The sequence below is a fragment of the Pholcus phalangioides genome, unplaced genomic scaffold (assembly GCF_987345545.1).
Source record: "Pholcus phalangioides strain wild (caught in Gottingen) unplaced genomic scaffold, Ppha-v1.0 ptg000010l_1, whole genome shotgun sequence".
Classification (NCBI taxonomy): domain Eukaryota; kingdom Metazoa; phylum Arthropoda; class Arachnida; order Araneae; family Pholcidae; genus Pholcus; species Pholcus phalangioides.
In genome coordinates this window covers 17,413,368-17,441,102 of record NW_028301603.1, presented here as the reverse complement: position 1 = coordinate 17,441,102, position 27,735 = coordinate 17,413,368, and the positions used below count along the sequence as shown (strand labels likewise).

The 27,735-nt window shown below is 39.3% G+C and overlaps 1 protein-coding gene across 3 annotated transcripts; it reads left to right on the top strand.

Moving 5' to 3' along the window:
* Positions 1 to 1,373: 1,373 nt before the first annotated feature.
* Positions 1,374 to 26,999, top strand: LOC149081016 (nose resistant to fluoxetine protein 6-like). Of its 3 annotated transcripts, none has more exons than XM_089237754.1 (15): positions 1,374 to 1,736; positions 5,360 to 5,520; positions 5,634 to 5,718; positions 6,127 to 6,223; positions 6,994 to 7,190; positions 7,283 to 7,474; positions 8,899 to 8,992; positions 11,120 to 11,212; positions 15,969 to 16,125; positions 16,392 to 16,471; positions 16,586 to 16,729; positions 22,600 to 22,723; positions 22,811 to 22,985; positions 26,490 to 26,641; positions 26,732 to 26,999. In XM_089237754.1, the coding sequence occupies exons 1-15, from the start codon at positions 1,433 to 1,435 to the stop codon at positions 26,843 to 26,845; spliced, it is 2,169 nt and encodes a 722-aa protein (XP_089093880.1). In that variant the 5' UTR covers positions 1,374 to 1,432; the 3' UTR covers positions 26,846 to 26,999. The 3 variants fall into 3 exon arrangements, with proteins under 3 accessions (XP_089093880.1, XP_089093881.1, XP_089093882.1); XM_089237755.1 differs by having other exon boundaries at positions 1,382 to 1,736; positions 26,499 to 26,641; positions 26,732 to 26,939; XM_089237756.1 differs by lacking the exon at positions 11,120 to 11,212 and having other exon boundaries at positions 1,382 to 1,736; positions 26,732 to 26,939.
* Positions 27,000 to 27,735: the final 736 nt, after the last annotated feature.

Sequence of the window (27,735 nt, the reverse complement as noted above, 5' to 3'; positions counted from 1 at the left end):
ATTTCGGAATTACTGAGAGAAATAATTTGGGATCATTCAAGAAATACGTCAGCATCGATGGGGAGAGGGGGGGGTGGTGCCCGATTTGCTGACTTTTGATGACAGGGGGGGGAGGGGGGTTTGGATGATGCTTACGTCATCAACCACCCTTTATGAAAATATGAAATACTCTTAATGGCATCCTGAACTGTGGTTTGCGAGTAAGCCCCCTACAGAGCCACTTTAGTGATCTCTAAATGTGTCACAAATCCTACAAGTGCTCAGGAAATGTGTCCGGGCCGCTTAAATGCTCTGGAACGAACTGTGCAACGGATCACTCAAGTTATCCGTAATTATGCCACGGATCACTTAAATAATCTGGGAATGTTCCGCTTGTAACTTGAGTGATGTAGAACCGCACTGGGGGGGGGGGGTTCTTAAGTACTCTAAAATTGTGCCACATGCCACTCAAGAGATCTCTAAATGTGCCACACGCCACTCAAGAGATCTCTAAATGTGCCACATGCCACTCAAGAGATCTCTAAATGTGCCACGGATCGTTTAAGTGTTATGCAAGTGTGTCGCGGGTTACTAATTGATCTTTGAATGTGCCACGGGCCTACTTCGATGATCTGAAATGTGTCATGGGAAATTTAAATGCTCTGGAATTGTGCCACGGGTCATTTAAGCGATCTGTAAATGTGCCGCTTAGTTCATTTTTACAGAATTGGGTTTGGGGAAAAGGGGTGGGCAAGCCACATTAGATAACCTTCAGGGCCACATTTGGTCCGTGGGTCAAGGGTTTACCATATATGACTTAAAGGGTGGCTCGCAGTGAATTTTTTGAAAGAGAAATTTTGAGTTCTTACCCTTCAAATAGCATTGAAATTAACAGAAATTGATTATAATAACACATATAAAGGCATTTTCTTTTGAAATTTTAATTAAAAAAAAATTGGGGGCGCACGAGCCCCCTATGCCCCCCTATCTCGTACGTTTCTGATTCCCCCCAATATGCGTTAGGAGGTGGGAGCAATGCTGACGGGGGTGGGGGGGAGTCAGAGTTTTGCTGACAGGCGGAGGGGGTCAAAATGGCTAAAAATTTGCCGATTTAATACTTGAACGGTCCCTTTTTAAAATTAGTGACGGAAATAATTCCGAAATAATTTTGCGATATCACTCTGAGAGAAATTTCAGTGAAAGAAATTTTCCATCGAAGCAAGATTAGACGTTATGGAAGGCGTTACCGTTCGTTCGTCAACAAATGATAATTATCTCAATCGACTTATCTCACTTCGTATCAAATGATAATTACGCAATATCTTTTGTGTTCAAAATATCAATATATTACGCAATATATTTTGCGTGACAGCAAGCAACCCGTCTTTGTTGCCGTCTTTACGCCACTGTGAACCGTGCTCAACCCCCACCTGGATCGCTGTCATTTAGCGCAATGTACGTCTCTCGTGTATTGTTATTATCGTCATTACTCACCTGCGTGTGCGTTTCCGGGACGGGACTAAAGACGTCGACGGAAGTGCCCCCTCGGGACATAAGCTGGAAGCGCCATTGTCCCGGGGAGATCTTAACGGGACCTCAGAATTCCATCCATTGTGATAATGTCAAATACATCGAAGACCGTACTAAAAGGAACAGCGGATCAGCTGCGTATTCGGGAAGCAGTGGCGTCCTCCAGAGATGTCGCCGCGATCTGGAAAGGCTGGTCAACAGCGTCGATGAAGAATGGTCCATGAAAAGTAATGTTGAGTTTCTCCAACTTCAATTCTCTTATCAATTTATTCCATTAATTCGGCATGCTGAACTAGTTGGAAGGTGATAATGTAGATGGCACCACTTGCGATTTGAAGTTTCTTGAAAACAATTAAGTGTCTTTTTTTTTTTGAAATATTGTTTTCTGAAGCAACTTTAACTCAGTCAACAAATTTCTCAAGCATTCAAAATTTTCTGAAGCAACAAATTGACTCGTTGCTTGATTAAAAGGTAGATGGCAGCACATATTTTTATATGAAATATTTTAATTCCTCGAATTTAAAATGGTTTATTATCTACTCTATAATATGAAATCACAAACTCGAAAAAGCCCTGTTGCTAAGCAACCGAGTGACGGAAGTGGGTGAAGTTTTTGAGTGACGAAAATCTGTTACGTTTTTGTATCACGGAAATCTGTTACGTTTTTGTATCACGGAAATCTGTTACGTTTTTGTGTTACGGAAGTCGGTTACGATTTTGGGTCAAGTATTCATTTAACTCTACCACATATTGGGACCCATTTGACCCATCGGGACCATGTTATGTGCATGTACCGAGAGGCTCCCACATCCTACAGCAGGGCCGTTAGGCTGGAATTTAGATGGCGAGCCCCCAAACCAGCTTTTCAGGGCCCCTCTGTGGTTAATTTATAGTGTGAAAAATCAAAAACTGATAAGAATCGTTCTGGTCCTGTCAGCCCTGCCCTTGTGGGGGGGGGGGGGTCATGCCGAGAGGTATGTATATGTACAGTGCTCCCAACACACAGGGTCGGGGTACCCGGGGGGGGATTGTACGTATACCTTCATGGGAAAGTTAAAAGATTTCATTTCCAGGGGCCCTTGATGGATCTCATTGTTTTCTTGCTGCTTTAACGTTGAAAAATTTGCGATAGCGGAAGCACAAGATATATCCAGTCTGGGGGCTCCAAAAAATTTGCGAATGCGGTCACGGGTAGTTGCGTGGGTGGTCCTGGATTTTATTCGTTGGTAAAACGAATACAAATGAAAATGTTTCATGGCCCTCGCAGCGGGATATGACCGACAAGCTTCCAAGTCAGGGGCCCCATGTTTACAGGTTTCATTTTGGGGGCCCTGGATGAATCTCATTCTTTTCTGTTGTAGAATTTGCAACAGCGGATGCCCGAGATCAAGCCTGTCTGGGGCCCCACTAAAAGTATGCGAATTGGTGTCCCCGGTATTTGGTAGGGGCCCCTGGATTTTATTAGTTGGTAAAACGAATACAAATGAAAATTTTTCATGGCATTCTCACCGGGGGATAACCGACAAGCTTCCAAGTCGAGGGCCCCATGTTTACAGGTTTCATTTTGGGGCCCTGGATGAATCTCATTCTTTTCTGTTGCAGAATTTGCAACAGCGGATGCCCGAGATAAAGACAGTCTGGGGCCCCACTAACAGTATGCGAATACAACGGGCAACTGATTGGGGGCCCTAGTTTTTATTCATTGGTAAAACGAATACAAATGAAAATGTTTCATGACAATCGCAGCGGGGGATGATTTCGTGGTCCGACAAGCTTCCAGGTCAGTGCTCCATGGGAATGTTGATAGGTTCTAATTCGGGGCCCCTGGATGTATCTCATTGATTTTTGTTGTTTAACATTGTAAAATTTGCAACACATCGGTAGCCCGAGATATATCCAGTGTGGGCCCCACTAAAATTCAGCTAATTGAATCTGGGGCCCCAGTTTCTGGGGCTGCTTGATGAATCTCATTTGTTTTTTGTTGCTTTATCATTATTTTTATTAAAATTCGCTTCTTCAGTAAGCTGGTGCTTTCACGCATCTCTTTCCATAGCACGCTGATGAAGTGGGACGAAATAAACAAGATATGTTGTGAAGAGAAGTGGGGAGGGGGTAGGCAGAGCCCCCCCCCCTAGTCTGCTATAAAATTGTAATCACTTATCGGTAGGGCACAAAAGCCCGTGAATAGGCTGTGCAACTGGAGCACTGCCCTGGGGCCTAGAGCCGAATAGGGGTCTCAAAACAATTTACACCTATCTTGCATAATAATAACTCGTTCAAGGACCTTTGGCCGGCCCGTCTGTAGTGGGATTATAGAGTGGCCGGGGGCATGGGCGGAGATACCCCCAGCATCAAAAGTGAAGTCGACTGATCTAATGCATATATGTATAGATGAATCGACATCATCATCATCTTGCCCCCCCCCCCCGCAGCAATAATGACCGTGCCTCCCCAGACTTCCAAGTCTATCTCCGCCTATGGCCGGGGGCCTCACGAGAAGAAGGGGGGACTAAAAAAATGTGGACTGGTTGAAATTTTCGAGAATTTGCCAGGTAAGGGCCTCAGAAAATCACCTAGCCCGACGGCCCACGATGCTCTTGAGACGGCCATGCCTGTCAGTCCCACAAAAGTGGAGAGGAGGGGGTGCTTCTCGGGTTCTTATGGATTCCCCTATACAGCGAATGACTTGGGTCATCATCCCTGGTTCTTCCTGCCGCCCTCCCCATTTAATTTCGTGGGAGGGGGGGGGGGTTCATGTTTATTAGACAGAAATGGAATTAATTAATAAACAAGATACTCAATTGCTGCTGTGGAGGAGGGGGGGGGGGTCTGATTCTGTTGAGACGGTTGTGTGAGTGACACATGTCGCTCGCAAATTTTGAGCATGCCATGGGATGTTGAACATTCATAGGGAAAGTGGTCCAACGGCTACCTGGTGGCTGAGTATGTGCAGGGCCGTCTCAACAGCATCCTAGCCTATGGAGGGTTCAGGTTATTTGAGCAACCCCCCCCCCTCAGCCAAAACAATTTTCCTTAGGGGGGGGGTGTCGTGCCAGCCCGCATCATGTGGTTAGTAAGCAAGCCCAATAATTAATAAATCTAAAATGAGGCACACCCCTTCTCATAGGCGGAGATAGACGTGGAAGTCTGGGGGGGGGGCAAGATGATGATGATGTCGATTCATCTATACATGTATGCATTAGATCAGTCGACTTCACCTTCGATACTGGTCGCTTGCTTGCCGGACGAGCGCTCTACCATCTAAGCTATGGAAGCAGATAGAATATCTCAACCTTAGAGCGTATATATATGTTAAAAGGCACCGTACATGTGGACGGCATCAACAATCAACTAATAGCTCGTGAATGACATAGGCCAACCAGATGGCCTCACGCATATAGAACTGTCCTCCCCAATTGTCAATACAAGATTCATTGAGAGACTGACAAGCGAGAGACCGGGGTTCGAGTCCCCGTAGGGGCATTGCTGAATTTTCTTCCTTGTAATCTTCACATCTCCACAAATAACCAGTCTTTCAATGAATCTTGCCTGACTCTTGTCTGAATGAGATTAATCTTGCTTGGTTCGACAAAAATGGACACATGGCCGATATCCTCACCAAGCAGGGCCGCAACTGGGGGGGGGGGGGAGCAGGTGTGTCTCGTGCGCTGGACCCGAGAGGGCGCAAATTTCATTCTGAAACCTCTCCTTCAACATTACAAGGGGGCGTCAAAATGCGCTCTTGCCCGGGTGACCAAGCATCTAGTTGCGGCCCTGTCGCCAAGTATGTCATGTATCTGTATGTGGAAGTGATGTTGTACGTGATATCTAATGTAAATTCATTCAACAGTGTTGGATGCGGCCGGGAAGCCCTCTAGCGGCATTCTGGAAGGGAACGTCGTGTGGGCAGGTGACTACTTCGAATGTCTCCACTCATCGGCTCCAGAAAAGGGAAACGCTTCGGCATTCAATGGACAGTACTGCTATCTCAATTACGATTTGAAGATCAAGGTACGTCTACACCAATAATCGACAATTCCCTATCATTAATCTGATAATCTATTCTAATGAAGGATTTCCTCATTATTCAATAATGATTATCCGTGTGTGTGTGTTTGGAACAGGGCATGACTCTCCCGTTGTCCATCGGACTGTGCTTTCCAGATTCCTGCGATGAAGATTCTCTTGCCAATCTAACGCATATTACCAGTAAGTTGTAAATCGAATATTTATCCTATTACTAGGTGGAAATACGGACTAGAAGAGTTTACCGGTTTCAATGGAGTGTGGTCCGTCCATCATGAGAAAAGTGTCTAGGCTCAAGAAGAATATTCATTCGTCCAATTCAGAGGAACTGGGTGATTCTCTTCTCCAGGGTTGCAATCACACTAATCTCGCAAACTGCCAAATTTTCTACTTTTTCCGCCAAGCTCAGCACTAAAACTTTCCATTTAGGCTCACGCTATGTTGAAAAACAAAGTATTGTAAATCGCCAAAACTGAAGCACATGTCGTCGTAAGTTAGGCGAATGAACAAATTGATGTTGTTGATGTTATTATTTTTTCATTATTATTATTATTGAACGTAATTAATGAGTAACAATTTCTCTGTGCACAGAAAAGTTGGCTCCTACTCCTCTCGGACCGATGAGGATGACCGGGATTCTATGCAAACCTCGGACAATTCCATGGGATGCGCCAGCAATAGTCATGTTGTAAGTAATTGATCATTTACGCCAAGGGTGCTCAACCTTACGAAGAGTGCGGGCCATTCCATTGTTTTAAAAACGCATCGCGGGCCACATAAGTGATATGTGCCGTGGGCCAGTCCAGTGTGAATGTGTCGCATGCCACTTTAGCGATCTAGAAATGTGCCGCGGGCCGCTCAAGTGATCTCAAACCGTACCCCAGGTCACTTAAGTTATCTGGAAACGTATCCGGACTCACTCAAATAATCTGGAAATGAGTCGTGGGTCAATAAAGTGGGGTTAGAATGTGCCGCGAGACACGAGAGATCTAGCACAGTGACCTAGGTCACTTAATTGATTTTTAATTACGCCACGTGTCACTGAATTGTGTGAGAATTAGCAGCGGGTCTCTTAAGGATTGAAGGCCACATTTGGCGTGCGTGCGTGTGTGTGTCATTAATGTCCAGTTCTCATGTGGCCACTCAGACTAGTTTTGATGTAAATTTTCCCGATTCAACTTGAATGAAGTATTGAGCAAGTTCTCGAGAATTTGTAGCGCTTTAGAACAGTGGCGTTGATGCTGTGGGTGCTCCAGCACCCATGGTAGTTTATGACACGGGTCCGAGCACCCTCAGAATTGATTCCAGAAATCAAAATTTTCCCTGCATAATGCTGAAGACGAGCACCCACAGGTTCGAAACACTTCCGACGCCTCTGCTTTTGAGAGTACCGCGGTGCTTGTGGCGAAATGTTTGAAGATGTCTGCTGATGTATGTTGACGATTTTTCCTCTTCCAGGACAATAATAGCCATATTCGTGGCCCTGACCGCGACCGGAACTCTGCTGACCCTTTACGAGCGATATTACCGGGACAAGCGACAGGTGGACCAAGTGGAATCTCAGTCGGACGAGGCCGGTAATGACCACCACATGAGCGTAAACGAAGACGTAAACACCATCACAGAACTGAACGTAGTACCTAAGGAGCAAACCAGTACGGACTAAAATCTCTGTAAAAAAACACCATTATTTGAAGAGTTCCCACGTACGCTATAATTCGACTAGTGACCAGTCTTTCTTTTACAGGTAATGGACCCGGACCCCGCGATAAGCTGATGCAATTCCTGAAATGCTTCTGCGTCTTCACCAATTGCTCGAAGATGCTGGACACCAGCAACAAGGCCGAGTTCCGTTGCATACACGGGATACGATTCTTCAGCATGACGTGGATTATGCTCGGCCATACTTTCAGCTTCGTACAGAGTTCTGGATTGTCATGTAAGAGCGTAGACAAACGCGGTGTAATGCAGGGCTAATGGTATCCAAAACTGATGACTTATATCAAGGGTGGTCAACCTTTGGGATAGTACGGGCCCACTTCATAGGTTTTGAAAACGTGTCGCGGGCGACTTGGGTGGTCTGGTACAGCGCCGCGGGTCACTTATGTGATCTGTAATATAAAGCGGATCACTTAAATGATTTGTTGATTTGCCGCGGGTTATACCTAAGCAATTCGGGAATATGTTGCGAGCCACTTAAATAGTGTTAAACTGCACCACTTAAGTGATCTGGGACTGTGCCACGTGTCACTCTAGATGTCTGTTAGTATGCTTTTGGTCTCTCAAGTCATCTGGAAATGCGCAATGCGCCGTGGCTTATTCAATTCCCCTGTAAATGTGCTGGGAGCCTTTTCAATAATTTAGAACTGCGCTGCGGATTACGCAAGTGATCTTTAAATTTTTGCCGCGGGTCACTCAAGTGATTTGAGAATGTGCTCTGGGCCACTTGGATGACTGCACCTCGGGTTACTTGAGTGGTGCTACGGAGAGTTTAGCGATATGTAAATGTGCTGCGGGCATCTTAGGGATCTTTAACTGCGCCGCAGGTCCCTTAAGTACTTAGGAATTGCCATGCAGTTCATTCAAATGATCTGGGAACGTGATGCGAATCACTCAAGTGATCTGGGAACGTGCTGCGGGCCACTCAAGTGATCTGGAAATGCGCCGCTTGTTCATTTTTATAAAATTTGTTCTGTGTTCGTGGGCCACATTTGGTCCGTGGGTCATGGGGCGAGCATGTATCACTTATAGTGAAGACACAACACGTGGTTACTTATAAATTCAAGTAGCATTGGAGAGGGCAACTCCTCAAGGTTATAAAGCTGCGTGTGTGTGTGTGTCCATCACTATGACCACTAGAGCGGCTTACTTCTGAGCTACACGTGCATCTCGTAAATATTGCTCTGATGGGTTTCTAATAAATCGGTCCATAACGGAGTGTATGTGCGTGCGGCTAGTCACGTGATACGCCACGTGCGTGCGTGAGCGGTTCTAGCGTGTTTACGTCGTCAAAGTCGTGCTTGTTTCATATTCTGCTGGTGCTGCTATCTGTCATCCATAATTTGAAGTTAAAATGGTTAAATGCTTGAATTTTTCATGCTAAGTAAATATCGTGTTGAAGGCCACGCTGGCAATCAGTGTGCGTGCGTGACCTTGAAGGAAGACTTGGAGCAATTCCGTATCGACGGTGCAGCACTTTCATAACTTGGCATGTGTGGTTCTCTAAGCCCGAGCCATTAATTTTGGATACCTTAGGTCTGCGCACCCTCCTGCCTACTCATCGGAAGCCAAATTTGGCGGGACTTACACAACGATCTATCTGTAAACACATTGAATATGTATTTTCTTTTTTTTCCAATCCAGTAGGAATCGTGGAATTCCTGCGTAGAGCTGACACACTCGCTTTCGAAGGAATCATGCACGGAACGTTTGCTGTGGACACATTTTTTCTGCTCAGGTTAGTGATTGATCACAACACTATTACTAAACCATACGTGCACCTCGTCCACATTCCTTTGAAAACGAATGGTCTATGTTATAACGTGCGCGTACGTGTTGCGAACCCGACATGAAGTTTGTTTCTATGCTTGTCATGTGTGGTGCCGCCATCTGCCATCACTTTTTCTAACTGTGAGTGAAGTGTAACGATTGAATAATTGTACCGTTGTGTGTAGGCTTGTTGCTCTTCGTGGGGAACCTTTTTAACGGGGATATCGACCCGTATTTAGGCCTCGAATTTGTTAACCACAGAGAAAAAACGTCAGCCGGTCACCACTGTGGCGACGGTGAGGTTCGAACCCGGATCCTCAAGATAGCAATTGGTCACTGTAAAATAATGTCTCAGAAAGAGAGCAGCAACTAGAAACGAAAATTTATTCTGTCGTCCCGGATGAGTACCCCTTTTGCCCCTCACGTGATCTGGGAACGTGAACTCAGTGTCCTTCCTGATCTAGCACCCAGGGCACCAGACTGCCTCCTCCCTGTCTTCCCTCCAAATGCGGGGGCCTGCTCACAAGATTCGAGTATTACCGCATTCCGAAAAAAATTCTTAATGGCAATAAAATACTCTCGATCGGATGCGGACATCAATACGGAAGAGCCATAACGCTTTAAGAACAAAGGTTTTACCGGACATACCAGTTGCATCCATCCGTATGGATTACGGACCGGACAGTCATTGTCAATTAACATGAAAATTCAAGCATTTTTACCATCTTTACTTCAAACTATGAAGGCAGCAGATGTTAAAGACCAGCCAGAATAGGAAACAAGCACAACTTTGACAACATGAGCACAACATGAGGGGCCACACACCCTATATACTCAGAACACACATTCGGGTATGTACCGATGCATTCGAAATTCCGCAGAGGAATTTTTACGAGTTATATGTGCTGTTATATAAGGAGTGGCAGTAGGCCGTTGTCAATAATTGCGATTTTTCTTTACACAAATTCGCACGCTTTGACCAATCGACCTCGAGAAATTCCCAGAATACCAGAACCCGAAAAGCCTCCAAGCCGGGCAGATACCTGACCATGGCCCAGTTTGCTCCAGGATAATATGAAAAAGACAGTCCGAAAAACAGCTCTGAAAGAAGAAAAACCGCAACATCCATCCTGAGAATGTCATTTTTAGCCTACCAACAGCTAATGCCGTGAACAAAACGGGGGTGGGAGGGGGGGGGGATGTTACCTCTTCCATCCATACAGAAACATAGAAAATGACATGAAACAACAATCGATGCTAATTCTTTGACAAAAAAAGGAACACTCCCGAAAGAAAAAAAGAACCATCTGAGGGTAGAGCTTTGCAAGGCAGCTTTCAGAAATGCCAATAAATTGAAGAAAAAAAGGGTCGTTGGGGAGAAGAAAACTTCTCGTGATGCTCGGGGCTACGCAATAAACCGTCTGGTGTGCCAGACAACAATTCATTCAATTCGGCGGGAACAATTCATTATAAGCGAAGGGAGACAGATCATTTATTTGTCCTTTTTTTTCTTTTGCTTTTTTTGGTAGTTTCGTTGAGGGAAATTATTGGGGGGTCAATACAGTGGCGCCATCTGTCGTAAAAATTAGGAAAATTGCCGAGACCAATTGTACGCGCTTGCATTCACCTTTCTCAGTTTACGAATTTACAAAACAATAAGATACTGCAGCATGACTTGTCGGTCCTCGGGTTTCATAGAAATTTTGTTTTCGGCCGGCAATAAAATGCTTCAAGCGGTTGCTGTCATCTATCGGGAAACTTAGAATAGCACGAAATGATGTTATTGATATGTTTATGGAGTACAAATAACATTTAATCAAAAAAAAAAGATATATTACTTAAAATCATTATTTCATAGCCACGTATCGTTGCATTTATAGACTACTAGACACTTTTTCTTAATAAGATAAAAGTAAATAAGAATTTATAATATATATCATCGGTTAATGACGTTTGGAATTTCTCAAAGAACTTGTACTGATTACTACAGTTGTGTGCAAGGTCGTGAGCCGATATTGCTTGTTGGAATTATTAATAAATGGTGTTAATGTACTGTATGGTGCTTTTGTATTTCTTTGCATGTAAATTACCCAAGTGGTTTCTTGTTGACGCATCTGTTCCTACGCGAGGCCGACAAGAAAGATGGCCAAATATCTTGGGGACTGTACTATTTCCATCGCTACTGGAGGTAAGAATTCATCGACGGCATGTTACGAGTTTGTACCAACGCCATCTACAGCAGAAGGACACCGCGCGTAGCTGGTGACGTCACCGAAGAAGGTCCTTTTTTTTGGTATATAGCGCCATTGGATATACTACGAAAAAAAGGTAAAGATGGCTCATGCGTCGCCCTGCTTTATCCAATGGCTATAGGTGAGATGACGTTCTTCAGTGACGTCACGAGAATCGCGCGGAGGCCTTCTGCTATAGATGGTATTGGTTTGTACTGGTCGAGTTTACAGGGTTATTCAAAATTCATGGTACAAACGTTAGGGAGGGGTTTATAAACCGGGGGGGGGGGGCTGCGCGGTTATATCAGAAGTGAGACCCGGTGAAAAACAAAATATAGCGGGCCTAATAAGTGCGATAATTTCGGGGCCGAATTTTCAGGAATGAATCCATACAAAAACTTTAAAACACTCATTTAAATTAACACACAAATTAGTGAAAATTCAGCTCTGAACGGAATTGTGAGAACGAAAAATAATGAAAATTTCAGTCTCGCGATGAATTAGAAAGAATTGAAAGAAATAATTCCAGACATTGATGAAAATTCAGAATTAATGAAATTTTTCTAGAATTCATGAAAGAATTAATTCCAGAATTGATAGAAATTCTGAATTGATGAAAGAAATCATTTCGGCATTGACGAAAACTCAGAATTAATGTAAGAAGTTATTTGAGCATTGTTGAAAGGCCAATAATTTACCGTTAGAGGGGGGGGGGGGGGGCAGAAATCGCAGGCCCGATGCGACCGCACCTGTGACACACACCCGTAAGGGTAGCTCTGCTTATAGAACCAGGACCGCTTTTTGGGTTCTGGTTCTAATACCGTTATAAAATCACCAAAATTGATATTTCCCAGAGATGCTAACATCTACGTATTTGAAAAACATCTTATTTAGGGATGCACGTTTTTAATATTGTGGGCCAAAGGGACCCGGGGTGGCTCTAGGGTGTCTGGGCGACCGCACTGGGTGCCAAATCATTGGGGAAAATATAACAATTCTTGCACAAATTTAAAGGGAAAAAAGTTTAGTCAGCAAAATTAAAACACTGCTTGGAATAATTTGCAGAGAAAACTGCAATTCTTGTTGCTTACGCAAGCCGTATACAAATCTTCAAGTTTTCTAGGGTAAGTTTTACTGATGCAGCTTATACGATAGAGGGGGCACCACAAAAGATGTCCCACAAGGGTGAGAATTTTGTCTGACGCCACGAATCAAACGAGGACCCCCCCCACCCTCAAATAAGTGCGTAGCCGGTCAATTTGTCGCAATCAACTTGTCGCGCTCAACTCGTCGCGCATCAATTTGTCGCAGTGCCAATTCGTCGCGATACAAATTCGTCGCGGTACAAATTCGTCGCAGAGCCAATTCGTCGCGGTACAAATTCGTCGCAGAGCCAATTCGTCGCGGTACAAATTCGTCGCAGAGCCAATTCGTCGCGGTACAAATTCGTCGCAGAGCCAATTCGTCGCGGTACAAATTCGTCGCAGTGACAATTTGTCGTGTAACCAATTCGTCGGGACGTCAATTTATCGCAGAGTCAACTCGTCACGCGATCTGTATGTAGGTTTTTTGTCTCATACGTGAAAAAATAAACATGAAGTAAAGTTTTTTTCCATCAAGAAATGCACACAGTTTACTAAATTTTTTTTTTTGTCATTTCGAAAAAAATCATCGAAATTACATCGAAATTAAAATTACAATTGATATTAATGTTTTATTATTTAATTATTGTAAATGTTAAAAAAATCATTTTTTCTATGATAAAATTTTAAAATTCTGTAAAAAAATGTCGGTGTTTATGATATTCCCCAAATTACAGTACAGCGGAGGCTGTCTTTAAGTGTAAACTTGTATCTGTCCCATGTGGAATCGAGACTCCCACCAACATTAACCACTACAGTATCTCCACAAGAACCTGAAATAATTAATAATTTAATTTAATTAATATTTCATTTTCACCGGATAAGCCACACTTGTCGCTTTCTCTCGAGATTTCCATTACTCGTAGCGAGGGGAGTTGGGGCGCACACCGAGATGATAAATTGCGATCACATACATTTTCAAAATTTAATTTGCACCGGATAAGTTGCTCAAGTTAAAAACTCAAAAAATCCAACCAATAAAGTTCATAGGTTACATTCGAGCAAATGCAACCGATAATCTTATTGGTTGAATTTTTCAAGTTTTATAAAAGGACTTTTAGAACACTTTCATAGTGTAATGCTAGCCTTAGATATATTGTCGGTAAAAAATTCCTCAAAGATGTATTCCCTACATGGCAGATACATATTCAATAGTGAATTAGGGCCATTCAAGTATTACGTAAGCAGATTTTCAGCCATTTTTGACCCCCCTCCCCCTTGTCAGCAAAAATCAGCAAAACACTGACCCCCATCCCCTCCCCCGTCAGCAAAATTTCACCAGCAGCTTAGAATATTTCATATCTTCAAAAAGGGGTGGTTGATGACGTAAGCGACCTTCAACCCCCCCCCCCCCGCCATCAAAAGTCAACAAATCCGAAACTCCCTCCCCGATCCTGACGTAATACTTGAATGACCCCTTAGGCAAATTGTGCTTTGGGATTGGCATTGATCCTAATTTATCATCTTGGTGTGTTCCCGCAACACCCCTCGCTGCGAGAAATGGAGATCCCGCCAGAAAGCGGGAGTGCGGCTTATACGGTGAAAATTTAATTTTGAAAATTTATTTTATCGTAATTTATCATCTTGGTGTGTTCGCCCAACGCCCCTCGCTGCGAGAAATGGAGATCCCGCCAGAAAGCGGGAGTGCGGCTTATACGGTGAAAATTTAATTTTGAAAATTTATTTTATCGTAATTTATCATCTTGGTGTGTTCGCCCAACGCCCCTCGCTGCGAGAAATGGAGATCCCGCCAGAAAGCGGGAGTGCGGCTTATACGGTGAAAATTTAATTTTGAAAATTTATTTTATCGTAATTTATCATCTTGGTGTGTTCGCCCAACGCCCCTCGCTGCGAGAAATGGAGATCCCGCCAGAAAGCGGGAGTGCGGCTTATACGGTGAAAATTTAATTTTGAAAATTTATTTTATCGTAATTTATAATCTTGGTGTGTTCGCCCAACGCCCCTCGCTGCGAGAAATGGAGATCCCGCCAGAAAGCGGGAAGTGTGGCATGAATACCATGAAAACTGAATTTTGAAAATTTATTTGATCGGCGTACTGACTCTGCGACAAATTTGTACCGCGACGAACTGATTCTGCGACAAATTCGTACCGCGACGAACTGATTCTGCGACAAATTTGTACCGCGACGAACTGACTCTGCGACAAATTTGTACCGCGACGAAATGAGTCTGCGACAAATTTGCACCGCGACGAACTGACTCTGCGACAAATTTGTACCGCGACGAACTGACTCTGCGACAAATTTGTACCGCGACGAGTTTGTAGCACGACGAATTGACGCTGCGACAAATTGATTGCGACGAATTGTCGCGCGACAAGTTGATCGCGACGAATTGACCTAGACCCAAATAAGTGAAGGCTTTCATCTATTCTGGAATTATTTCTTTCGTAAGATTCGAATTTTCACATTAGTTTTTCTCTTTCGTTAATTTAAAACTTTCTTCACGCAGTTATGACTTTCCATTAATTTTTGTGTTAATTTACATTTGAATTGCGTGTTTATATTTTTTGCATGTATATTTTCAAGCACATTCCTGTATATCCTTTAATAATGTTTACATTTTCAGAAGACGATCCCCCCTCCCCAAAAAAAAATTCTATGTAGTATCAAAGGCTAAAGGCCAAAACATTTTTTGGGGTCCCAAAATTGCCAAGACGCCCTTAGCCTGCCATTATTTTCGCACCGGGCCACGCATCCGATTTGGTCGGCAATGGTGCATATCCGCCTTCTCCGGATTCGGGTAAGCACCAGTCTTGTCTGCAAAGATTACTGCTGCTGTAGACCAGAGGTGGGTGCACACCCAATACATATATATATATATATATATATATAAACAACACGACAAATACATTGGCTGACCATATTTCATTCATAAAAATACGGGACATCGGAATTGTTACGGGATGTCGCCAATTATTACAAAATGTGAGTAAAGTTCTCAATTATACCAAAACATTGGCAATTAGAATCAAACAATTGTCGAAGGCAAATAAAATTTTTAATTATAGCCAAAAAAAAATTGTGAACTGGAAGTAAAGCTGACAATCACAGCTAAAAAATTGTCAAAGGCAAGTGAAGTTGCAAATTTTAATCAAAATTGTCAAAGGCAAGTAATCCCCCCCCCCCAAAAAAAAAGAACCTTATATATTTGAAAAATATGTGAGATAAATGAAGTATTTATGTGACTATAATCAATTATGATAGATCCATAATCATCATAATATAATTTATAACTCATGGAAATAATCTTAATTATTAATTTCAAAAATTCAACAAACCCATGTTGAAAATATGAGAAAAATCGGGACATTTGATAAAAGTCATAACGGCAAAATCTACAGGGAATATACCGTAAAATACAGGTGATATGGTCAACCTATACATACAAGTTTCTGGCCCGCGGACTGGAATAGTTATGCACCCTATAACACAACTGCTATAGACAGTACTCAACATACATCTGGGTGCTCATAAACGTTTTATATATCAGAGAATAAGACGTTTCTTATACTGTACTTAACATTTTCTCAACTATACCTCTGACATAGATTGACACCGGTCTACGCCATTGTCCTCGGCTTCAATTACGCCCTGGTGAAGTATGTAGGAGACGGACCGTTCTGGGCCTCGGACGGCAACGAAGCATTTTGCACCGACACCTGGTGGTGGAACATGTTGTACATCAATAACTTCACCGATAAATGGGTGAGTGAATTTTTTTTCCGGTTTTTTGGGTGACCTGAAAAGCCGGTTCTAAAACCGCTCTCTACGCCGAGCCGCTTGAAAACCGGTTTTTGAAGGTGTGGCGACTTTCGTCAAAAACCGGTTTTGGCGCGACTCGGCGGCGTCTAGTGCAGTGGGTCTGTGAATTTCGTGTTAATTTATCACATTTCGTGTGAATTTCCGATTATTTTACTGAAATGGTAGTGCGGAGTCTAATAATCAAATTGACTTGATTTGAATATTTGCAGTGTATGGTATGGAGCTGGTTCCTGGCCAACGACATGCAGTTCTATATGATCAGTCCGTTATTCTTATATCCGCTCTGGAGGTATGTGCTCCCGCTAGATGTCGTTTCTTTCGATTGAACCTTATTACGAATCATTGAAGCATGTTTTGATAACTCCTTTAGCACGCACCGAGTCACCCTGAACTCAATTTTCAGGAGACCCAAGATAGGCCTGTCCCTGGTGGGTGTTCTGCTGCTGGTCTCGTGGATCTGCGCAATCACCATTTCATGGCACTACGAGTTTCTCGCCGGTTCTTCCGGTCTCTTTGTGATCAAAGATCTACCAACATTCATGAAAAGGTAAACGGAAATTTACGGTGTATCTTGGATAAATCCACAAGTCTCTTACGCATTTCCATGTTCAGGGGGTAAACCGAACCTCTTGTGTGATGGTGGGGGTACTCGTTTCGTACACATTATGAAGGGATGGATATACACGACCTTTTATGTCTTTCTTGAGATACGCAAGTCTCCTACTCATTTCTTGAGATACGCAAGTCTCCTACTCATTTCTTGAGATACGCAAGTCTCCTACTCATTTCTTGAGATGTGCAAGTCTCCAACGCATTTCTCATGTGTAGGAATAAGCAATCTTTTCTTGTATTGCTGAGATACTCCTTTCTCACACATTTTGAAGGGGCACGCCATCTTTCTTTGCATCTTTGGGGGTAAGCAAGACCTTCTATTCATTTTTCCTTGGGATGCGTTAATCTCCAACGCATTTCTTCTACACATTTCTTATGTCTAAGAATAAGCAATCTTCTCATGTATACTAATGATACTCGTTTCCTACGCATTTTGAAGGGTTAGCAAGCCTTCTACTCATTTCTAGAGACACGCAAGTGCCCTATGCATTTTGAGAGATCTGCAAACCTTGAACCTTCACTCGTATATCACACAGACAGACAGAATTTAATTTTTCTCGTCGCTGCCCAGCCCGAAGGGGCTGCCTGACGACTTATAGATTGCCCTTGCTAGCTATGAAGGGGGTTATAGACAAGTTTGTGCGTGTTTGTGTAGATGTGAAGTGCTTGTGTAGATGTGAAGTGCTTGTGTAGATGTGAAGTGTTTGTGTAGATGTGAAGTGTTTGTGTAGATGTGAAGTGCTTGTAAGTTAATAGAAAAAAAACACAAACATACAGTCCAATAAATGCCACCATCAGAATAGTAAAATACACAAAGATCAGCCAAACTTCACCAAAATGTTACTCTATGCAATAGAGTTGATCAGCAAAATCAATAGTAGTAAAAAAAAATATTATGCGATAAATATACGTATATTATAAGTATTATAATAGACACAAAAATGAAATCACCCATGTACAATTCACCAAAATGCTACATAATGCATTAATGAGAAAATAATAATAAAAAATAAATCTAGCATACAAAAGAAGTAATAGAAAATCAAGTGTGTTAGCCGAAATTATACAAATTGGTGCAGTGCAAGATCAGTCATGTACATCAAACCACAATGCCACTCTATGCAATAGAGTTGATCGATTATTTCGATAGAGATAGATAAAGATTATACAGCTCAGTAGTTCAGACCCTAACGCACCGACCATGGCACGTGCAGCACGTTTTGAGGCCTGAGAACTTTTAGTCTTTGACGTGGGTTGTAATCGACCAGCTCGTATTCTGAGTTCCTCATCCTTTCAAAGTGATCCTCTGAGATTTGTTGAATGTAGCTGAGGATGGTTGGAATCTTCAGGTCTTTTCTAATGTCAGCCCCTCTGATGTACTTTGGGGTGCGCACAAGAGTTCTCAGTATTTTATTCTGTTGACTTTGCAGACGCTTCACTTTCGTTTATTGATATATGAGCCCATACTGGGACGGCGTAGGTCATGATAGGTCTAACAATTGATTTAAACAATATGATTTTGCTTTAAGAGTTAGTCTTGCACTTGGAAATGTAATGCGTGACATCATTCCCATGGTTTGGGTAGCCTTAGTTCTTACGTGATTTATTTGAGGAACGAAGATGCTTTAAAGGAAAAACTCTAATTTAAGAGTTAATACTCTCCTCGAAAGTATTTCATTTGTGTTCACTACGTGCATTTTATTATATCAATAATGTTCCCGATTAAGGCAATAGAGGGCACTGACTTTCGCAATGGGAAAAAATAATCTTGGGTATTGTGATCGTTGCATCAATATAATCATTGTATTGACCTATCAATTGTATCAATTTAACAATATAAATTTAATTTCATTTTTTATGTCTGATTTATTCCAGAAGCACTTCATTAACATTGATCCTGAATCAGTTTTCAATATACAAGCTAACGATGTTATAAACAACAGTTGCATTGTTCCCCGCAGATAATCGAATACCCCGCTTAATCGGATATACTGTGCTGAATCCGTTGATATCCGTTTAACCCTTTGAGGTCCAGAAGTTTTTTTTTTCGGCACTTCGTTGGTACAGTTCGTATTTTATAACGCCTCCCCCGCAATGAGGTTGCCGCCCTGTCCCTTTGCGATTTTTGTGTAGCTTATGAGTTTTGCTGAGAAGCCTAATTCACACGAAGGCTTCCTATCATCGTAAGGGACCATTATAGCAATGAAATACTACCATTGTTTCCTGGTGCGGTACTATGTCGAGTCAACCCAGCACCTCCTAGAGACAGAAGGCCTCCGCAGTCTGCTTGTGACATCAGTAAGTAGTCCATTTTGCCTCAGAATATTCAGGGGGAAAAAATTCCCTGCTCGTGCCAGTGTCATCGTTGTGAGGAAAAGAAATGATCGGGCTCAAAATTGGCGATTTCTATGTCCCACATCCCATCACTATGCGGCATTTGTGAGCTAATCAGGAAGATTCTGCGCCAAAATAAGAAGAAGAAACGAAATAGGATACCGTGTTTCAAAATGTGGAAAACTTGCTAGGTAGTCTGAAGGACGTTTATGGCAAACAGTGCAGAGGCCTTCTATCTCTAGGAGGCTGCTGATCAACCTCGACATAAGACCACAAGCGGTTAAGCGGGACAGACTGTACTTGGAAGGAACATGAGTCAAAAACATGCCCAGAAAAAGTCTATGTAGTCATTTAAGCCAAAGGTGACCTAATCATGTATGGATTTTATAGTTTTATCTTTTCCGATCATTGTATCTAAATTCATCTGGCAATATATAGTAGGCCTATACACGGCCCCCACGTCCTGCACCAGGGCCCCTAGGCAGGGATCTTTTGCCCTGTTCTCGGTAAGACTTTTCACTGACCCTTCTGTAGTTAATTTATAACGTGGAAAAGCAAAAAAATGATAAGAATTGTCTCGGATAAGAATCCCACCCTTGAGGGGGGCCACGATCGAATATATGTTACAGAAAATTTGGTGTAAGTAGGTTATTATACATATTAACCGGTTATTATGTATACATCGATAAATTTATCACTATTACCGGCTAATATGCATAATAACCAAGTGTCGTTGGTAAATTTGATAACTGCTTGAAATCTATCGGCTTTATTTGTGATTATGCATAATACTCTGGGGTTATTGGTGAATTTCATAAATATGAAAAAAAATTCCAAATGTGTCTGGTATGAGCGATGCATATAGTCGGATCCCGATATAATGATAACAAATTTTATGATCATACCTCGATATAACAAATTTTATTATCGTACCTCGATATAATGATAACAAATTTTATGATCGTACCTCGATATAATGATAACAAATTTTATGATCGTACCTCGATATAATGATAACAAATTTTATGATCGTACCTCGATATAATAAATTTTATGATCGTACCTCGATATAATGATAACAAATTCTATTATCGTATCTCGATATAATGATAACAAATTTTATGATCGTACCTCGATGTAATGATAACAAATTTTATGATCGTTCCTCGATATAACAAATTTTATGATCGTTCCTCGATATAACAAATTTTATTATCGTACCTCGATATAATGATAACAAATTTTATGATCGTACCTCGATATAATGATAACAAATTTTATGATCGTACCTCGATATAATGATAACAAATTCTATTATCGTATCTCGATATAATGATAGCAAATTTTATGATCGTACCTCGATGTAATGATAACAAATTTTATGATCGTACCTCGATATAACAAATTTTATAATCGTACCTCGATAAAATGATAACAAATTTTATGATCGTACTTCGATATAACAAATTTTATGATCGTACCTCGATATAATAAATTTTATGATCGTACCTCGATATAATGATAAAAAATTCTATTATCGTATCTCGATATAATGATAACAAATTTTATGATCGTACCTCGATGTAATGATAACAAATTTTATGACGTTCCTCGATATAACAAATTTTATGATCGTTCCTCGATATAACAAATTTTATTATCGTACCTCGATATAATAAATTTTATAATCGTACCTCGATATAATGATAACAAATATAATGATCGTACCTCGATATAATGATAACAAATATAATGATCGTACCTCGATATAATGATAACAAATATAATGATCGTACCTCGATATAATGATAACAAATATAATGATCGTACCTCGATATAATGATAACAAATATAATGATCGTACCTCGATATATATAATGATACAGTACATGTCTAATACAATTATTACCTCGATACAATAAATTCGTACCTCGATATAATAAATTTTATGATCGTACCTCGATATATAATGATACAGTACATGTCTAATACAATTATTACCTCGATACAATAAATTCGTACCTCGATATAATAAATTTTATGATCGTACCTCGATATAATAAATTTTATAATCGTACCTCGATATAATGATAACAAATATAATGATCGTACCTCGATATATATAATGATACAGTACATGTCTAATACAATTATTCGATACCTCGATATAATAAATTTTATGATCGTACCTCGATATAATAAATTTTATAATCGTACCTCGATATAATGATAACAAATATAATGATCGTACCTCGATATATATAATGATACAGTACATGTCTAATACAATTATTACCTCGATACAATAAATTCGTACCTCGATATAATAAATTTTATGATCGTACCTCGATATAATAAATTTTATGATCGTACCTCGATATAATAAATTTTATAATCGTACCTCGATATAATGATAACAAATATAATGATCGTACCTCGATATAATGATAACAAATATAATGATCGTACCTCGATATAATGATAACAAATATAATGATCGTACCTCGATATATATAATGATACAGTACATGTCTAATACAATTATTACCTCGATACAATAAATTCGTACCTCGATATAATAAATTTTATGATCGTACCTCGATATATAATGATACAGTACATGTCTAATACAATTATTACCTCGATACAATAAATTCGTACCTCGATATAATAAATTTTATGATCGTACCTCGATATAATAAATTTTATAATCGTACCTCGATATAATGATAACAAATATAATGATCGTACCTCGATATAATGATAACAAATATAATGATCGTACCTCGATATAATGATAACAAATATAATGATCGTACCTCGATATAATGATAACAAATATAATGATCGTACCTCGATATAATGATAACAAATATAATGATCGTACCTCGATATAATGATAACAAATATAATGATCGTACCTCGATATAATGATAACAAATATAATGATCGTACCTCGATATAATGATAACAAATATAATGATCGTACCTCGATATAATGATAACAAATATAATGATCGTACCTCGATATATATAATGATACAGTACATGTCTAATACAATTATTATGTTTATCAACGACGCAATTCTTGAGTATCACGCATAGTCACCGGTAAAAGTGATATTTTTTTAAACACTTATTAAATTTACCAAAGACGCTTGGGTACTACGCATAATCACCGGTAAAAGTGATTAATTTAGGGAAATTTATCAAATTTACCAACGACACTTGGGTACTACGCATAATCGCCGGTAAATGGAAATAAATTTGGGGGAAATTTATCAAACTTACCAAAATGCTCGGAAATTATGCATAATGACTGGTTATTATGAATATCAGCCATATTTATCACATTTTCCGTATCATATACATATTAACAGATATTTATCGAGCTTATATACCTCTGATTATCTATGCCCCCGTATTAATAACATAATAACTATATTAAAATGTGAACTGGTCACTTTACAGGATGGAGCATTACTTCCAAAAGTTCAGCATCAAACCATACGTACGGATCGGACCGTATTTGATCGGAGTGACACTGGGTTACGTCCTTTATAAACACAAAGATCGGAAACGTCACCTGTCCGTGGTGAGTCTTTACTACGTCTGAATGTTTGACCGAGATTCCCAATGTCGCATCTAAAATGGTCTGGGACTTAACGCGACTTCATTTCAGGGAGCTCAAGCGATTGGCTGGTGCGTCGCAGCTGTCGTATCGTTGACGATGGTCTACGGGATGCACCACGTGGACACCAGTGTCGCCCTAGCTGCATTCTACAACGGTCTCGCCCCGACGCTGTTCACGGCTTCACTCGCTTGGGTTATTTTCACGTGCGTCACCGAAAATGGAGGTACGAAATTATTAAAAAATTTTCTCCCTGAATGATATGCAAAATATAAATACAAAGGGCATAATGAATGACGGTGAATTGCCCAACGAGGTTCCTGAAAAATTTATGCTCTTAAAAACATGTATGTCAAATATAATTCATGATCATATCTATACCGCTTATTGTAATCACGGATGATGTTATCACTCGGGTTTCGTTATCACTTTTGCAAAGACCGGGAAAACGCTCATCTGCAGTTATCGAGACTTCAGCTAATATTATGTTTTTTTGGCGCAAGGGTCTTGGCCAAAAAAAACTTTGACCCGCTATTTGGCCACATTTAGCCCTCGGAACTTTTTGTGTCGTGGCCCGCCAATCATTCTTAAAAAATAGTTGCCAACGATTAATTCTAGAATTAATGAAAGAAATAATTTCTGAAACGATGAAAGTGATAATTTCTGAAACGATGAAAGTAATAATTTCTGAAACGATGAAAGTAATAATTTCTGAAACGATGAAAGTAATAATTTCTGAAACGATGAAAGTAATAACTTCGGAATTGATGAAAGAAATGATTCTAGAATAAATGAAAGGAATGATTCTAGAATATAAATGAAAGAAATGATTCTAGAATAAATGAAGGAATGATTCTAGAATATAAATGGAAGAAATGATTCTAGAATAAATGAAAGGAATGATTCTAGAATATAAATGGAAGAAATGATTCTAGAATAAATGAAAGGAATGATTCTAGAATATAAATGGAAGAAATGATTCTAGAATAAATGAAAGAAATGATTCTAAAATAAATGAAAGGAATGATTCTAGAATATAAATGAAAGAAATGATTCTAAAATAAATGAAAGGAATGATTCTAAAATAAATGAAAGGAATGATTCTAGAATATAAATGAAAGAAGTGATTCTAGAATAAATGAAAGGAATGATTCTAGAATATAAATGGAAGAAATGATTCTAGAATAAATGAAGGAATGATTCTAGAATATAAATGGAAGAAATGATTCTAGAATAAATGAAAGGAATGATTCTAGAATATAAATGGAAGAAATGATTCTAGAATAAATGAAAGGAATGATTCTAGAATATAAATGGAAGAAATGATTCTAGAATAAATGAAAGAAATGATTCTAAAATAAATGAAAGGAATGATTCTAGAATATAAATGAAAGAAATGATTCTAAAATAAATGAAAGGAATGATTATAAAATAAATGAAAGGAATGATTCTAGAATATAAATGAAAGAAGTGATTCTAGAATAAATGAAAGGAATGATTCTAGAATATAAATGGAAGAAATGATTCTAGAATAAATGAAGGAATGATTCTAGAATATAAATGGAAGAAATGATTCTAGAATAAATGAAAGGAATGATTCTAGAATATAAATGGAAGAAATGATTCTAGAATAAATGAAAGGAATGATTCTAGAATATAAATGGAAGAAATGATTCTAGAATAAATGAAAGAAATGATTCTAAAATAAATGAAAGGAATGATTCTAGAATATAAATGAAAGAAGTGATTCTAGAATAAATGAAAGGAATGATTCTAGAATATAAATGGAAGAAATGATTCTAGAATAAATGAAAGGAATGATTCTAGAATAAATGAAAGGAATGATTCTAGAATAAATGAAAGGAATGATTCTAGAATATAAATGGAAGAAATGATTCTAGAATATAAATGGAAGAAATGATTCTAGAATATAAATGGAAGAAATGACTCTAGAATATAAATGAAAGAAATGATTCTAGAATAAATGAAGGAATGATTCTAGAATATAAATGGAAGAAATGATTCTAGAATAAATGAAAGGAATGATTCTAGAATATAAATGGAAGAAATGATTCTAGAATAAATGAAAGGAATGATTCTAGAATATAAATGGAAGAAATGATTCTAGAATAAATGAAAGGAATGATTCTAGAATATAAATGGAAGAAATGATTCTAGAATAAATGAAAGAAATGATTCTAAAATAAATGAAAGGAATGATTCTAGAATATAAATGAAAGAAATGATTCTAAAATAAATGAAAGGAATGATTCTAAAATAAATGAAAGGAATGATTCTAAAATAAATGAAAGGAATGATTCTAGAATATAAATGAAAGAAGTTATTCTAGAATAAATGAAAGGAATGATTCTAGAATATAAATGGAAGAAATGATTCTAGAATAAATGAAGGAATGATTCTAGAATATAAATGGAAGAAATGATTCTAGAATAAATGAAAGGAATGATTCTAGAATATAAATGGAAGAAATGATTCTAGAATAAATGAAAGAAATGATTCTAAAATAAATGAAAGGAATGATTCTAGAATATAAATGAAAGAAATGATTCTAAAATAAATGAAAGGAATGATTCTAGAATATAAATGAAAGAAGTGATTCTAGAATAAATGAAAGGAATGATTCTAGAATATAAATGGAAGAAATGATTCTAGAATAAATGAAAGGAATGATTCTAGAATATAAATGGAAGAAATGATTCTAGAATAAATGAAAGGAATGATTCTAGAATAAATGAAAGGAATGATTCTAGAATAAATGAAAGGAATGATTCTAGAATAAATGAAAGGAATGATTCTAGAATATAAATGGAAGAAATGATTCTAGAATATAAATGGAAGAAATGATTCTAGAATAAATGAAAGGAATGATTCTAGAATAAATGAAAGGAATGATTCTAGAATATAAATGAAAGAAGTGATTCTAGAATAAATGAAAGAAGTGATTCTAGAATAAATGAAAGAAATGATTTCGAAACAATTTCATGAAAACTCAGAATTAATGAAAGAAATAATTACAGAATGGATAAAAATTCAAAATTACTGAAAGAAATGGTTTTAGAATTTTTGAAACAAATAACTCATAAATCAATGAGAGAAATAATTTCTAATTACTGATATAAATTATTTCGCATTCAATATATGAATAATTGCATAATTGTTGAAAGAATGCTATAAATAAAAGAATGAAGCATAAATAATAGGGAGAATAGAAGGGAAAATAATTTCCGAATTACCGAAATAAACAATTAAAGAACCATTTGAAGTGATTAAAATTCATCTCAGCATTAATTAATTGAATCAGTAATTTTTTCAGAATTAGTGAAAAAAAAAATTATTTCAGAAGTAATAAAATTGATAATTAATAAAATAAATAATTTCAGAATAAATAAAAGGCCTAAATTATTTTCGTCCCCGTTCAACTCGGGACCCCACTGGCCCCTTCACTTAAGATGTCACTAAATTACACGAGTTGGCGGTCCGCGGGCTTCGTGGAAAGTTTCAGTTTGACCCTCGTTTCTGAAGATTCCTGGTCTATCCTACACGTCTCGTTCGACCGAACAACATGTATGGGTAACCGTACCTGCGAACGGGACTTTCTTTGGATATCGTTATCATTAACCCTGAGTCCCGATGTGATTACATTAAGCGGCGTGGGCTATAGTTATCTTGACATATTGTATTGAATGCAGTTTGTACATTTCGATATTAGAATTTGCAGGTGTGGTCAACAAAATCCTGTCGATCGAGTTGCTGGTGCCGTTGAGCCGCCTGACGTACTGCGCGTACCTCGTGCATCCCATCATCATGATTGGCTTCTATCAGTCACTGGAAAAATCGATGCAAGTGACATTCACGGTGACGGTGAGTTTAAATCTGTCAATTCCTTTCATGTTTTTTTCCCTCATGTTTGTCCATTCAACTTGATATCAGCAACTTTCTTGATTTTCGCAGACAACGTTGTTCCTCGGTTTCCTGATAATGTCGTACATGGCGGCTCTCGTGACGTCACTGCTGTTCGAGGCACCGTTCATGGCCTTGGAGAAGATGTTCATCAAGAGGAAATGAGACAATGACCTGCAGCAGTATTTAGCTTTCCGAGACCATGCGAAACTTATACCTTGCAATGCATGGACTGTACGTTTGTGCTGCAATAAACATACTGTAGTTATAAGAAACCATGGATCGCTGTTATCATTAGTAAATAAAATGTCAATGATACAAAAACCAACATGATTATTATTCTGTAATTGGTCCCAGTGGTGTATTTACAGGAGGGCATAGTGGACCATAGCTCAAGGCGGCAAATTTGAGGAATGCGAGGTCAAGAAAATTAGTAGAATGGGAGAAGGACGGCAAAATTCGTATAAATCTTGATAAATCCGTCTCTGTCCAGACAACAAGGGGCTAGGTTAGTGAGTGACGAAAAGAGTGATCTGGGGAGTTTGCAAGCACGTGAGTGAGCAAAAGTGACTTAGCGTGAGCAAGCAGCGTGTGAATGAACTAACCAAGAGAGTAACCAACAGAGCAAGGTACCAGCTTGTGCAATATTGTGAATGACCAAAAGAGTGATCTAGAGTGCGTACAAGCATGTTTATGACCAAAAATATTATATGAAGCATGTGTAAACGCGCAGATGATAAAATGAGTGACCTATAAACAGGGCCGTCATTTCAACTTTTTCCGGGGGTGGGGGGGCAAAGCACATGCACTCTATGTATGTATATATATATTTGTATATATATATATATATATATACCATTTTTAGTGTATTTTCAAAAGCCAGGGGGGCGTTGCCCCCCCCCCCTCCTAAATGACGGGTCTGCCTATAAAGTGAAGAACCACAGTCATCAAAAGAGTAACCTGACCAAAACAGTGTGCGAGCATGTAAATGACCAAAACAGAGTGCAGGCATGTGAATGACCAAAACACAGTGGAGGCATGTGAATAACCAAAAC